The 16,421-nt window shown below is 42.6% G+C and overlaps 1 protein-coding gene across 1 annotated transcript in view; it reads right to left on the bottom strand.

Moving 5' to 3' along the window:
• CNTN1 (contactin 1) overlaps positions 1-16,421 on the bottom strand; it is a 473,636-nt gene that overhangs the window by 179,470 nt on the left and 277,745 nt on the right. Inside the window, exon 5 of the mRNA XM_090042334.1 lies at positions 9,450-9,576. Within this exon, the coding sequence (XP_089898460.1) occupies positions 9,450-9,510 (61 nt within the window). The 5' untranslated portion in view covers positions 9,511-9,576. The remainder of the gene's footprint in view (positions 1-9,449; positions 9,577-16,421) is intronic.

Here is a 16,421-nt window from a genome sequence, read left to right as displayed (position 1 = left end):
TGGTTAACCACCCTCACAGGCAGAAAGTTCCTCCTAATCTCTAACCAACACTTCCTCTGCTGCAGCTTGAGTCCATTGCCCCTAGTCTGTCCCCTACTGCCACAGAGAAAAGTCCGGCTCTAAATTCTTTGTAATCACACTTCAGGTACTTGAAGACTGTTATCAATGTGCCCCTTCCCCATTCCCCTTTCCCTTTTGTCCTGTCCTGTCCTCTCTTCTATATTAAATAATCCCAATTCTTTCAGACTTTCCTCAGAAATCATGTTTCTTAAGCTTCTAATAGTTTTCGTTGCTCTTTGCTGGACTCTTTCCAATCTGTCCACATCTTTCTTGAAGTGTAGGGTCCAAAACTGGACACAGTGCTCCAGGTTAGGCCTCACCAGAACTGAAGAGAGAGGAAGAATCATTTGATTTACAAGGTGATGCTTCTGTTAATACAACCAGGTATGCCATTGGCTTTTTTCTGCAAGAAGAGTGCACTGTTGGCTCATATTCAGTTTATGGTCCACTGTAACCCCCAGGTTACTTTACTGAAGTACTCTACAGTACTGACACCTGTATTACAAATAATGTTTTGAATACTTTAATTACAAGGGAATTACTATGGCATATCTCTTTAGAACTTTCATCCCATTTATTCCACTTCTAACCAAATATAATATAGCATTCATGCACACAATAAAAAAGAGATCTCTAGGTTTTATCATTTGCCATTGGGGATAGAGAATAAAAATAAAGCCATTACTAAAATGGAATCTTCATTTGCATCACCCTGTGTCAAGGCAACGCTTGGGCCACTGACCTGTTTGTTTGACAGCAGCTTGATTAAAATAAAAATCTAAAAAACAAAACACTATGTAGAAGTGAAACTGAAATAGTTGGTACAGAAATGTTCCAGATGGTATGAAGAAAACCCAGATGTGAGGCAATAAAAGGATGTCACATCTTATTGATAACAGACATGAAACATCCCTGACAGCTGGACTGCCAATCATTACCACTCTCCTCAAGAAGTGATTTGCTGCTTGCATTTGCCTCGAGTCTCTCAAAGTGCACTCTGAAAGACAGGTCTTCATTATGATTGTCTATCCGGGGGATCGGGGCGTGAAAAAACAAAACTACTTACAGCTTTTCAGTCACTTACATTTGCAAGACTCAATTCCAAGCACTGATTTACCTGCAAAATATATGTTGTTCCTATCTCATTGCCTGCCCATCAGCTACACTGATTCATGTAGAGATAACGTCTGCTCATCCACGCAATTACAGGCTTCCCACTGACAGTATTTTTATGAGATTCTGTAATAGACAGCGATAGCAATTGTCTTTAACTTTTGTTTTCAACTACCTTAAAGTCAGAATTTTTGTTCTGTAAGAAATACCAAAGTTCTGAAAGAAAAGTATTTCTTTTTGGAACAAAAAGCAGATATCTGTATCATGTCCTTGAGAGGAAAAATCTAAAATAAAATACATTTAAAAGTAATCCAAATAATTTGTTTGAAAATTTAAAATCAAATTAAGCTTGGGATGCCAAACTCCAAAGTTTCTAGCTTCTAGGCGTCCCATTAGATTACTTTTGTAGGAAGTCATCTTCAGCAGGGATTATTTGGACTCCCAAACTCCCAGCTACAGGACTGGAGCCCTCAAAGCTCCATTGCTTCTAACTACCGCATGGACCTGGAAGTCCTAGTGCTCCCAACCTTTGGACAGTCTCATAGCAGGGTACTCTGGAGGACTGGAAGCTGAAAGCCCCAGGGTTTTTTAGTACGAGGTAGTTTATGGAGGGGAGGGGCACTGTCTCAGACCTCAGACAGTAACATTGCAGACTTCTCAGCAAGTCAGATAGCAGGAAACCAGGCAGCTTTTCAGAAGATTGTGTTTTGTTGAAAACCAACTGAACTAAGTGAAACTGACACTAATTTATTTTTGCACAACTTTTTGGTTTTAGTGAATCAGCACCTTCAATGCCAACCTTTCTTCCCCCACTTCAAATCTTGGCTGTCTTCTTATAAAATTGAACTTTTGGTTTTTCTTTTTATACCTTCTTCACTCTTCACGTTGTCTTGTCACTTCTGACATCATCATCTTCCCTGTCACATATGCACATTATTTTCAATGTCTCCTTTCTCTTGGCCTGCCCATGGAAGGTCCTTTTTACTTCGATGATACTTCTGTATCATCTTCTTTTATTTTTGTCCATGGATTTAAAACTTTTAGCATGTCCTCTTCAAATCCATCTTGGTAACAAAAATAGATTATTTTTAGGATTCCCTGATATTCAAGCTAAGGTTAAATATTCCCTAATATCCAAGCCAACCATAGCCAAGGTTTCTCAGGTCTAGGATGGAATTTTTGGTCAACACCAAAGGGTATTGCTTGGACATTTTCACGGGCCTACGCCGAAGTGCAGAAGGCCCCAAAGCCTGTTTCTGAGTGACTGTGGTGCGGACCTTTGCAAATGTGACAACTAGCTTGGTCAGCAAAATAAAGGAAGTAATTCACATGTCTAACTAAACACAGTTAAACAAAGCAAAGGAGACATTATGAGGGAAGACTATACATTAAATAATCCAAATACACTATGTCATAGATTTATCTTAAAATATTAGTAGTAGTGATCGTTGTAACCAAATACATTAGTTGATATTTTGTTATAATAGAAAGATGTTTTTGTTAAGATGCTTAGATAATTTATAAAAATAAAACAGCCTTGTCAGAGAAGACCACAAAGTAAGGTGAAGAAGAAACAGACCAGCGTTGAACAGCATTCCACAATGGGGAAGGAAATCCTCCTGTTTACTTGTCCAAGGATATAAAACCCGACAAACTGACACCTTCCAAGTCCACAAGAAATCTGGTTTAATGCAGTTTCAAAGTTTCAGTGAAAAAAAGGAAATTTAAATAAAACCAATCAGAGTTCATTTATTAGAATATTAGAACCAGCCATCTATAAATACTGGGTATAAGCTTGAGGGAAACTTGGAGAACTCAACAAATTCAAGAAAACCTGGTGCCAATCCGTGTATCACCCTCTTTCCACCTTGTGAGTCTCCCCAGCTGGTAGAAGTGAGAATCTATGTTGGGCTGTCACAAGTAGCCAGACAGACTTTGGGATACATGCTTGTTTTTATGTTTTAAAGTGCAAGAAAACAGAAGGTTAGGCAGTAGACCCATTTCTGCCTCTTTTGTCAGTAGCCTATCCACAAGACAGGTGAATACAAATCAATACTCTTTTTTTAAATAACATTTTTTTTATTTAAGTAAAATTTTTATATTTAATCATTTTTTTTATTTTTTAAAGATGCTTTTAAGAATAAACTTATATAAAGATAGTTTTAAATTAAGATACGTTAGAGCTCAAAGTTGTCATGGAATAGGGGTTATAACTTCTAATTATATACTATTTGAGACAATATAGTCATGTAACTTTTTTAGAAAGGTTTTATAAATAGGTCACAACAAGCCATGGGCTATATTAGGCACCTAATTTTATGGGGGCTCTCAGAGGCTCCTCTATAGACTAGTAAAGATTAAAGAAAACCACCCTACCCAATGAGACTCAGTCTAGAAGATCCCATTAAGCATCTCTGTGATACGTAGTTTCAGTTCTCAAACTGTGTATTTGTGTCTCCAGAGATAACATCCTTGATTACCTATCCATCAGCCCTATTGTCTCTCTGCAAGTTTGTGTAAAGCTCTTTACCTCCCTCTAAAAGTGTAAGTTTCAAGAAATTAAATGAACAGACAATTATTAGGGGTGGAGTAGACCTGGGCAAGGCAGAGGAGTCTGGAGATAAATGCAAGGAGGGAGGGACAGTAGAAGCAAAGGAGAAACACTTTGAACAGAATATTCCAGAAGTCTTGAGGGATATGTTCCTGAGTATAGCCTCTCCACTGATTTGAGATCTAGTGAGAAAATGGTATGGTAGAAGGGAAAGCCTATCATGGCAGCAGGGTTGCCAAGTTGTAAAAGAGACCCTGTTTGGGAATATTTTAACGAAGGTTATATTAAACAACAAGAATGCACTTTTTGTCGAAAACAATGATTAAACTGAGGCTTCCTGATCAGTGATCTAAATCATGACTTAAATTGATTTGATTTAAAAGCCACCCTGCCACAAGGTTACCTGTAATACAGGTAACAAGGACAAGAAGGTCCGTCTCTCACTCTTTTATTTGCTTACACTTTAAAACACTTTAGAACAGCCAATGGCCCACTGGTGCAGTGATTTAAATCAGCAGGGCCAGATGCTCTTCACCTGAGGGTGCTGAGGGAATTGGCAGAGGTCATAGCAGGGTCCCTGGCACAGCTTTATGAGTGCTCGTGGCGCTCTGGCCAGGTACTAGAGGATTGGAAAAGGGCCAGTGTGGTCCCCATTTACAAGAAGGGAAGAAAGGAGGACCCCAGCAATTATAGGCAAGTCAGTCTTACCTCGATCCTTGGGAAGACCTTTGAGAAAATTATCAAGGAACACATCTGTAGCGGCCCAGCATGGAAGGTAATGCTCAGGGGCAACCAACCTGGGTTCACTGAGGGCAGATCCTGCCCGACTAACCTGGTTTCGTTTTATAACCATGTCACCAAGTCCTTGGATGCGGGCGTTGAGGTGGATGTCATCTACCTGGACTTCAAGAAGGCCTTTGACATTGTTTTTCGCCCCATTCTCATAAAAAAAAAAACCTAAGCAACTGCAGCATTGATGCCTACACAGTTAGATGGGTGGCAAATTGGCTAGATGGTCACACACAGAGAGTGGTGGTGGACAGGCTGTTTTGGACCTAGAGGGATGTGGGCAGTGGAGTCCCCCAGGGCTTGGTCCTGGGGCCTGTACTGTTCAATATCTTTACCAGTGATCTGGATGTGGGTGTGGAAATCACGCTGTCCAAATTTGCTGATGAGACCAAGATGTGGGGCGAGGTAGGCACGCTGGAGGGGAGGGAGAGAATCCAGCTAGATCTAGACAAATTACAGAGGTGGGTAGATGAGACTAGGATAGAATTCAACACAGACTAGTGCAGGGTACTGTGTCTAGAGATAAGGAACCAGCAACACACCTATAGGCTGGGAAACACCCTCCTAGTCAACACAGTGGCAGAAAGGGATCAAGGAATCATTGTTGACTCCAGGATTGACATGAGTCGCCAATGTGAGGAAGCAGTCAGTAAGACTAACCACACCCTGTTGTGCATCTACAGATGCACCACAAGCAAGTTCAGGGAGGTGATCCTTTCCCTCTATGCAGCGTTGGTTAGGCCACAGTTGGAGTACTGCATCCAGTTCTGGGCACCGCACTTCAAGAGGGATGTGGCTAGCATTGAGAGGGTCCAGAGGAGGGCCACTCGCATGGTCAAGGGGCAGCAGGTCAGGCCCTACAAAGAGAGGTTGAAGGGCCTGAATCTATTCAGCCTCCACAATATAAGGCTGAGAGGGGAACTGGTGGCCATTTACAAACTCACCAGGGGGGACCAGCAGAAATTGGGTGAAGCTCTGTTCCCTCAGGCACCATCAGGTTTTACTAGGAATAACGGCCACAAATTGTTAGACAGAAGGCTCAGGCTGGACATTAGGAGGCATTGCTTTATGGTTAGGGCTGTCAGGCTCTGGACTGGACTCCCAAGGGAGGTGGTGCTCTCTCCTACCTTGTGGGTCTTCAAGAGGAGGCTGGATAGATACTTGGCTGGGGTGTTATGACCCCAGCACTCATTCCTGCCCAGGGCAGGGGGTTGGACCTGATGATCTGTTTAGGTCCCTTCCGTCCCTATGCACTATGAAACTATGATTTCTGAGAAATGAAAACTCAACTTCAATGCTTAGCTCTGAGTAAGATGCAACAAAGATCTAAACACCACTAGGACTATGAAGCCTGTCCCTCTCCCTCTAACTGAATGAATATTTAAGTACTGATATGAAGTGGAAGAATTCCAACCAAAGAACTGCATGAGCTACTCACTTCTGGTGCCACCCACCTCCACCCCCTGGAGAAAGCCAGTGGTGGGTAGGGTACCCAAGGTTCAAGCCCCCATTCTAAATCAAGCAGAATAGGAACTTGATTGTGAGTCTCCTGTAGACCATGACTGCTCTATCCAGTGGCCTACTGGCTACCCAGAAGCATGTGTGTGAGGTAAAGTCAAGTAGTGTTTGGAAGAAAAACCAAAAAATGTCTTTGTTTAATTCTCACTGGAACAAAAGCAAAAGTAGAAGTCTTTAATAAAAAAATTACTGTTTTCTGGACAGCTTTTTTGGGAGGCCAGTACCCCTCCTGTCCCTGACTCCAAATCCCCCTACAGGACCCACCTCTCCTGCTAGGCTTACATGAAAGTAACTAATAATAGACAAGGAAGGCTGACACTTAGTTTAGCTATAATTATAATAATGATAAATGTATAATAAAATTGCAAATACATTTATTATATTTTCCTTCTCCTCTCTTTGTCATTTATATTTTTAACTTACTTGCTATTCAAGGTAGGCACTAGCTTTGTATGAGTTTTTAAAGTACTTGGCATATTAAAACCCCTTGCTGACACCTATAGCAACACACCTATTAAATAAAGAAATACATTAATAAATCTAGGGGGTGCCTTTTAAAAAAAAGAGCTGAATATTTGTTCTAGGTAGTTGTGAGGGGACCCCGGGTGTCCCCCAGACCCAGGAGACACCAGTTGCCGAGCCGGGGGGTGCGGGGGGCACCCCCAGCACACTCCCAGGCAGACCTGGAAGTGGACCTTCAGCTGCCTGGTACCTTGAGTATGTAGGAAAAACATTTAAAGCTGTGTCTATTAGGGCTGTGCAAAGCTTTGGTCACTGCTTTGATTTGGCAGAGATTTAGCCCAATTTGGTGGCTGAATCTGCAAATCCAAATCAAATTGAATCAGGAGACCCTTTAATCTTGGATTAAAGATTCAGAGAGATTCAGAAAGATTTGAAGATTGGGACATAGGCAGAGCTTTAAATGTTTTTTCTACATACCTCAAGGTGCCAGGTGGCTCATGAATGCTGAGATGCTGAGGTGGATGGAGCATCCCATGGGAGTGCGGTGGGGTCCCCAGCATGCATGGCAGTTGATCCAGAAGTGGACCAGAAGTACTTTCAGTCCACTTCTGGGTTCACTACTGAGTATACGGGGGACCCTCCTTCATTCCTGTGGGACACTCCATCCACCCCAGCATCATAGCATTCACAAGCCGTACCTGGTACCTCAAAGTATGTATAGTAAAATTTGAAGCTGTGTCTATGGCCGAATTGCTGATTCTCCAAATCAGCATCGAATATTTCGATTTGGATTCGACCTAATCGAATCAGGACAATGATCCGAATCAACTAATTGAATCACTGTCTCCGATTCAGGCCAAATCCAAATCCGAATAGAATTTGGCCCATATCGCACACCCCTAGTGTCTATGTCTGAATCACTGAATCTTTCAAAATCTCTCCAAATCGATTCACAGGATTCCGATTCAATTTGAAGAGATTAAAGGATCTCTTGATTCAATTCAGAATCGAAGATTTGGCCACTGAATTGGGCTGAATCTCTGCCAAATTGAAACAGCAATCAAAGCTTTGCACAGCTCTATTGCCAGTCACCATTTTTATTTTGAGATTTAATTCCATAAATAACAGAAAGGGGAAAAATAGCCAAAACAATCACCTAAAAGTGGAGGGAGCACTAGGCTATACTATGAACACCTCCTCCCAATTCATTAACCAGTGGGTATGTCTATAACGTTTATTGTGGAGATGTTTATTGTGGAGTTGGCTACTTAGTTCCATGGTAAATGTCTCAGTGGGCATGTCTACATGTGCAAATGCTGCTGATGGCTTTACTGCAGAGTAATTTATTCTGGGCACCCTGGGCAGGCATCTACACACGTGTGCATTTGGAAGCAGATTGGAGAAGGCTACTCACTTGCTGCTCTCCCCCCTACAGCAGCCAGGGGGAACAGTAGGTTACCCCAGGGTGCTAGCCCAGAGGCTGGCAGAGAACATGAGGTCAGGTGAGAGCTGTCTCCTGGCAAGGGCTAGGAGATTGTTCTCTGCCCCCAGGGGCAGCCTGCTGCTGCAACGGGCTCTGCCACCAGAGCTCAGGTGGGGACAATGTACCACAGCATGGAGCTCCTGCCCCTGCTCTGTGATCATGGATCCAGGGCGAAGAGCCCCCTGCTACTGAGGAGCAGGACATTGTTCCCATCCAGGCTCTGGTGGTAAAGCCCGCGCCAGCAGCAGGCAGCTCCTGGGGGCAGGGAGCAATTTTCTGCCCCCTGCTGCCTGAGAGCAGATCTGCTTCCAGTCAGCCATCTACACATGCCTTACTGTGTAGTAATTGCTTGGCAGTTAATCTGCTACTTGCATTTGCAGGTAGCAAATTAACTGCTCAGTAGAGCAAATTACTGTGCAGTAGGGGTCTGAACGTGTAGATGGCTTACCATACAGTAATTTCCTCTATTGCACAGTAAAGTATCTAGTGCAGTACAAGATCCACAATCTGGCTTACTATAAGTAACACAATTCGCAAAATTATTTGCACACAATACCTGAACTTGCCAAAAGCCATTTGAACCCATTTTACGTGATGCACAACTTATTTATTCTTCTAAGATCTAAATATCCTTGGATTTAAAAAAGGAGTTTCTTTTATATTGGCACTACAGGACTGGGAGCTGTTGTATCGTTTGGGGGGGAAATAAAGGGCATTTGGTTAAAGTAGAACTGAATTTTGAAATGGACCTTTGCCTGACCCCATATTCCTTTCTTCTTCTAGAAGCTGAGTAGTCAGGTTTTGAGCCAGGAAACCTGTAGCTGGCTCCTGCCTCTATAAAGAGCTTGAACTAAAATTTTGGTTCTAAGTGCCCCAAACTTTGAGGTGTTAGAAATCTGAATCCTAAAAATCTGATCTGTTATGGCATGGGACCCATCTCTACTTAATGTACAATTTAATCATTTACAATTTACAATTAAAATCAATATATGCTGTACCACTGCACTGGATTATACAAGAAAAATAGCAGAATACCACCATATGGTTCTGCTAGCAAGTGTGATTTTAAGGTTTTCTTCTTTTCCAAATGCAATCCACAGCACAACTGCTCCAAACTTTTCAGTCTCTCCTCCTTTAGGTATCTTTTCATTCTTTTAAGCAAACAGTTGTCTCTAACAGTTTTACATAAATAAAATACTGTAAATCAAGAGAAAGGATTCACTTGATTTACTAGACTACAGAGACTCAGAAGCATATGCAAGGTCACAACCAGCATCAAATTTTATTTAATTTTTTTTATTTCTGCTTTAGTTAATCTGTGAAACACTTTCTTTTTTGTTATTCAAATTTAATATTTCATCACATCTGCACAAATAAATTCGCCCATTAAATATACCAGCATTGACCTTGAAGTGAAGAATAGAACTGAAAAAATTAGTTAATTCATTTCACTAAAATGGGAGGTCATCTCACCTGACAGGCAGAAGATGAAAGGCACTGTAACAAGATGACCGATTAAGAGCCACATCTTCATCTTCTTTTAGAGATGATTATTTCAAAAATAATTCTGCCACAAGAACATTCAGAGAACTAACAGCACCTAATCAGAAAAAGAAAAAAGGCAAAGAGGTGAATAATTCTGTCATTAGGCAGTTCCTATACTGTAAGTTACTATATTTTCTATATAAAGAGTTAACACAGAATAGATAGTCTTTAAAATTATAAAGAACTTTACAAAATGGTGTAGATTGACTGAATGACCTCTCTCTATAAACACAATGCATAAGTTTACAGCATCTACTACCTAAGGGTTTCAGAGCACTTAATCACTTGTCTGACCTCCCCAAATCTGGAAAGGGTTAAATATTAAAAGTTCTGGTTTTGGCCCATCTTAGAAAAACAAAACCTGGATAGGTTTGGCTGGACCCTGTTTGTATACACCCTTGTTTGAAGGATTAGGAAAAGGTTTAGTTTATAGCTAACTAAAAAGCCCCAAATCCTGTAACTCTTACTCTCCATGCGTAGCATCTTACACTTCAAATAATCCTGGTTATGACTTCAGTGCCACTACTAGGAATATCAGAACAAAACAGAAGCACACTACATTTCCTGCAGAATTCCCTTGTTTGTGCAACATTTACACTAACTGAATTAGAGCTGCATAAGCTTTTGTGAGCAAGAGCTCACTTAATCGCATCACATCTGATGCAAGGTGCATCTCTACCCTGCCTTCTGTCTGATTTCAGACTCACACACCTAACTATCTCCTGCTCTTGGGTTGCTCCCAAACCTGAAAAAAGATTTCAGTTTTACTCTCTGATTCAACGTTTAGGCTTTCTTTTCAACCTTGTTATACTATTGGTTATACTACAAGCCAGTTAATTTTTTGCAAAATCCGTTTGAAAGAGTACATAGCTTCTTTTACATATCTGATTCCAGACTCTGGAAGTGCCCAAAATTCTGTAAATTGTGTTCATTTAGATTAGAAGTTTTCTTTCCTGCTAGCTGTTATCTACATCTTTGGGGCAATGAGTCATAGTCTTTGAAATGGGTAATCTGTTGTTTGTTTAATGGATTTCTTGACAAGTGTCTATAAAGCATCCTTTACATCCATCAAATCTTGTTCACACTTCTTTCTTCTGATGATTGGTTCTGCACTGTCACTAGATACTTTATGACCTGTGAACAAGGTATATTTCCTACTCACTGAGGCAATATTTGCATAGCCTAGCTATGTGTTGACAGCACCCATTTGGTTTACTTCTGTTTATGGGTTTTCCAAATTTCATTTAATTACATATATGTTGTGAGAGAAAATTGGAATGCCCTTCAGTTAATATTTTCAAAAATTAAAAAAAAGAATACTGGAAAAATTAATAAATATTAATTCTTAAAAGAGTTTCATATAAAATTAAGCTCTTTTTTCTTGTTGTATCCTGGTACATTTTTGTAATAAATAATAAGGGTGTTATCAGCACTCTCCTTTGCAGTTCTCAGCATACTGTTTTCCAGTTTGTTTTGTCATGCCTTGGTGATTCTGATGTCTTCTGGCTTTTATTTGAAGACCAGGAGCTTCTCTTTTCACATGCCAAAATTTTTACTACACAGTGGTTTTTAGAAAATACAAATGCTCTTTCTCTGTCTCAGCTCCTTGTGTTTGTCCTTAAAGAACACTTTTGCATGACATATCAGAGCTACTGATGATTCACTATCAAAACGTCCTGTATCTTATACGGATGTCTAATAGGAGGTAGCCTAGAGTGGTTGTAAGCTGAAAAGTAGCTGGCTAATATATTTTCATTAAACCACTGAAAAATTATGGGGCTTTGCAGAAAATAAAATAAAAAGTGAGGTCTGATACTGCACTATCTAGAAACAGATGCTCTTCCAATCCGTGATACGTGTACCACCATCTTGTACCCTCAGCACCAGCTTCTAACCCTCCCCTGCTGCCAGCCTGGGCCCCTCACTGGCTCCAGGATCGCCCATCAGGGCTGCATCACGTCAGGAGCAGCTGCAGCCCTGCCTCTTGCTGCTCCAGGCAGTGTTTGCCACTGCTGCCTCTGGGCTACCCAGCACGTGAGCTCCAGGCAGGCAGCAGCAGCCAACAGTGCCCGGTGTGGCAAGCAGGGGGCCACAGCTGCTGCTGCTGTGGCACAGCCCCAACAGGTGAGCCAGGAGCCGGTGTGGGGCCCAAGCTGACAGCAGGAGCGGGTTACAAGCTGACATTGAGCGTGGGGAATAGTATCCCGTCACCTGCCCTATGGCCATTGCCCCATGCTGCAGCCGCTCACAGCCTGCATGGGGCTGCCAGGGCCTGGTCAGGACAGCTCTGCATCGGCTGCAAGTGGCTGCAGCAGGGAGCTCTGGCCATGGGGTGGGCGAGGAGCCACTTTTCACTGGGCAACTTCACTCTCCTTCCCTGCCCACCCGCCCCCCCCCCCAAACTGAGTTTCCGATGTGGTGCAGCTGCATGGTCCCAAACCACAAGCACCTGCTGGGGCTTCTGGCTGGCGGGGTGAGTGAGTTCAGGCAGGCCCTAGTGTTGGAGCCCGTTGGGCTTCCCCTGGGTCCTACTGCCTCTGGTTCCTGTCATTTTTGACAGGAACCAAAGACAGATAAATATTAATTTTCTAAATTTTTTAGGGGCCCTGCAGGCCAGACAGCATGGCCTCATGGACCAGATCTGGCCCGCGGGCCTTATTTTGCCTACCCCTGATTTAGCCTGAAGCAATCCTCAATCACCTTGTGCCCATTATTACTTGTCCTCCCCTGGGGGGGCCTTGGTGAATAGATGCTTCCCCAGTCCCTCATTTATGCACTTGGTATACTTATAGGCTGCCACCAAGTCCCCTCAGAGTCTTCTCTTCTCCAGCTGAAGACTCCCAAGTCTTTCAGCCTCTCCTCATATGACCTTGTCTCTAGGCCTCTAATCATGTGCATAGCCCTCCTTTGGACTCTCTCGAACTTCTCCACATGCTTCCTAAAGTGCAGTGTCCAAAAGTGGATGCAGTATTCCAGCTGCAATCTCACCAAGGCCGAGTAGAGACACATCATTGCTCGAGATGCTTCAGTAGTAGGCCTGTGTGAATCGGCAGTGATCTGATCCGTCTTCAGATCCTGCCGCTTTGGATGGCCGTGATCTGATCTGGAGCTCCGGACGGGGTTTCTGCCTTGATTCGGCTGAATCTTCAGAGCCTCCTCGGAGATCCGCCCATAGGGTATAATGAGGAAATCAATGAAATATCTGTAACTTTGTTGTTTTATGTCTGATTTGGATGAAAAGTGCAGAGATGGTAGCCTCAGCTGAGAGCATGAGACCTGCCAAGTTTCAAGAAGATCAGTGTAGGGGTTTGGGGGGAACTGTACCCCAAATTCCTAAAAGCCAAACCCATGTCCCGGCTGTGTGTTACACCATGGGGGGGGGGGGGAGGGATGTCAAAACTGCAGGGCTGGTAGCGCTTACTGAGGCCACACAGTCTGCCAAGTTTCAAGGAGATCGGTGCAGGGGTTTAGGGGGAACTGCACCTCAAGCTGCGGACAAGCAAAACTCATGCCATGGGTGCTGTGTGACTGATTGTGTCTGGCTTGGGGCAGGAGACACTACTGCAGGCCTGGCTGCTAAGCTACTGTGTTACCAGTTACCAATCAAGCAATCATGATTCACGGGGGGACCAGGGACCAGGGACCAGCTCAATTTACAGGACCTAGCTACTACATAATGATTTAACGAGCATCAATTAGCACCTACAAAACCAGGCTAAAGAGAGGAAACAATCAATACAGACAATCAACTGCCTCAAGACAAAGACAAGTCTTGGCATGAGTTTTGCCTGTCAGCAACTAGGGGTGCAGGGCCCCAGAACCGCCCTGCACCGATCTCCTCGACAGGTGGCAGGCATCACAGCAGGCACCACCATCCCTGCAGCTGTTGTAACACCTAGATGTGACATGAGTTTTACTTTCAAGAATTTGCAGTGCCGTTCCCCACAAACCCCTGCACCGGGAAGCCTAACGAGGCCAGCACTTCGACCTGGATGTGCTGCTTTGGACCCCGAAGTATCGGAAGCTTCTCTAGATCCGAAGCTCTGTCCGAAGCCTCACACAGCCCTACTCAGAAGATGCACTGGTAGATGCATGCCAGTGTTTGATTAGTTCTGCCAGCTATGGCATCACTTTGGTGGCTTCATTTTGTTGTCTATCATGACATCCAGGTCTTGTTCAGATGTGGTGCTAAAAGGGCCTGGCCTTGCCAGCACACAACTTCCAGGCGGGGCTAGATGACCTTCTGAGGTCCCTTCCAGCCCTACTTTCTTACAATCCTAAAACATACAGGAACCTAACGAGAGTCCTGAGAATTTTGGCTTATTTGAAAACAGGCCCTAAGAAAAACAAAGTTTTGACAACACTCTGAATACGTATTTACCCTACATGGAAAATTTTCTCACTCAAAATATCCTCCCTTACTGCCTTTATTATGGCTCTAAAGCTTCTTCCAAATCCAGGTTATTGTCTCTTTTGCCCTGAAGATAATATGAAGAAGTCTCTCTTAGATAACTGTACAATGTTAGTATACGGCACCAACAACCAACTAATACAGCAATCCAAAATGACAAGAGCAGGTATCTGTGATGATTTAAAAGACCGGACTACTTCATAGCAGATATGATTGAATTCCAAAACTATTATCATGACATGGATATAACGCTCTGCTCATCCTCTTTAAAGCAGCCATCACTGGTAGCATCAGTCAACACTTCCCACTTCTCCCACAGCCTTTTGGCATTTGTCAGTAAAGCCAAACATTTCCTATTAATCTTATCACACAATTAAGTTATTTGCTCATTAACTATCCAGAATGTTTGCTCAGTGATGACATGAGTTAAATTACAGTTATTGTTAAATGATGCACTTGACTGAACAGCAACCAAATGGTAATATAAGGAGCAATGGTGATTACATAGTAACTCATCCTTTTGTTATTGGATCATCACCTAATAACTGTATTGGAATATAAAGAGTTGATGGGTTAAACAAAGTTAACAGTAAGACTGTGTTTCTACATAAAATTATAGGTGTTTTACAGGCCAAAGGTTCTTCCAGTCTCTCTTCTAGTATTGATCTTTACAGAAATCAGGTTCAGTTCTGAAATCTCTCTTTCTCCCTTACCTCTCCAGATATTCATCCTGATTGGCAGAAACACAGCCAGATCTCATTAGGAGTACTGGGAGTTGTGACTATAAATCCCCATGCATTTATTCAGCTGTGAGAATAGAAAGACATCCTGCCAGGATATAAAAGTATTCCCTTATTTCAGTTATTTTAGCCAAAAGAACTGCATATACACTACATCTAAACCTGATTCATCTGGGCTTGTGGGAAAAAAATGAAGCATTTTGATATATTGTTCTGGCTAATGTCAGTAGAGCTCTCTGCTATTAAACGTGATGGTGCACAGGTGACAGTCTATAGGACTAGAAGAGTCTGACTGAGCATGATGTTACTATCCAGCTGCCCAAGCATCAGTTCAAACTTATCTAAGGCAGCTAGCTGCGGTTCTGAGAGAGACAGGATTGTGGCTGCAGTATGTCTATTATTTTATTAAGGATCAAAGGATTCTGCCCTGCAGTTCTGAACCTTTTTTTTTCTCTTTAGAGTAAGAGTCCTTTCAAAAGCTAAGTGAAAAGCATTCTCCCACAAAAAGAGCAGTCATTAGTGAGACTCGCATTCCCCTTTTGTACAGTCACAGCAATTATGTGCCTGTGTATATTCCTTTCTCTCTCTTACTAACATCTCTTTGTCATAGCAACATATAATAATTCTAGCAAATAAACAGATTTTAAATCATGAATAGACAACAGCAAGTGTTTCACTGCTACACTGTCAAATTTAAGCACTATTTAATGCTAATTAACATATTTAATTCCCTTTTGACTATTTTGTTTTCCACATAAGCCGGCTACAACTGCACTCTCTGAAATATGGGAGAACTGCTGTTACTTAGCTCTCTGGAGCTCATACACTTCCTACAAAGATGGGCAAAAAACCATTTAGTGAAGGCAGTTGAAGCAACATCCTGATCAGGCATGGCAAAGAGCTGCAGCACTAAAGGGAGAAGTTTGGGAGGCACTGATTTACAGTTAAACTGGAATTGGCTAGGGATTCTTTTGACTGAAAAGCTAGGTGCTACCAAGATTTCCGGTCACTGGGGCAGGATCAAACTTGTGGCTGATCTGGTGCCTCAAAACTAAGTAATTCCCAGGTAGGTTCATCCAACACCAAGCTGGATCACACCTTTAGGGAACTGGAAGAAGGAAGGTGTTCCAGAATACTGTGGAAGACAAAATCATGAATGTAAAAAGCATGAATGTAAGAGGAGGAGAAACAGGAGTCCACAAAATGAGGACAGAGTTCATAGAGAAAGGGGTGTTACAGCAAGGAGAGTTGAGATGTAGGCATGGCAAATTTTATAGAAACCTAACAGGATTTTATATTTCTACAGGAAAAGTTGAAACCAGTGAAAAGACTGAAATAGTGATAGGGTCAGAGTAGCAGGGAAGGAAGATTATTTTGTTTCTGGCCTGTCGGATAGTCTAGGCAGGAATCTGGGAGTCTAGGCAGGAAGGCCTGAGATGAAGTTTACAGTAGTTCCAGGCAAAGATCTATCAACCAGGGGTCTGGCAGGAAGGACAGAAAAGACTACACAGCTTTAAAAAAATGTTATAGGAGAAAGCAACAACATTTTATGAAAGCCTGGATATGAGGAGAGAAGGTAATTGGAGGAGTGAAAGATAATTTCAAGTCTGCAGCTAGTGATGGGAAGGGCACTGCAGTTGTGATTGTCAACCTTTACCATACAAGAACCTCCCCAGAATCTCCTCCCAATCAGTTGCTCCTGCTCTCCCCTCCATTCAGTACATGGGAATATCAGGGTAGTCATGACAA

This window comes from Crocodylus siamensis, chromosome 4 (assembly GCF_052110815.1).
Source record: "Crocodylus siamensis isolate JL-2025a chromosome 4, ASM5211081v1, whole genome shotgun sequence".
Classification (NCBI taxonomy): Eukaryota; Metazoa; Chordata; order Crocodylia; family Crocodylidae; genus Crocodylus; species Crocodylus siamensis.
Note: the sequence above shows the minus strand (reverse complement) of the source record. Positions and strands in the feature narration are given on the sequence as shown.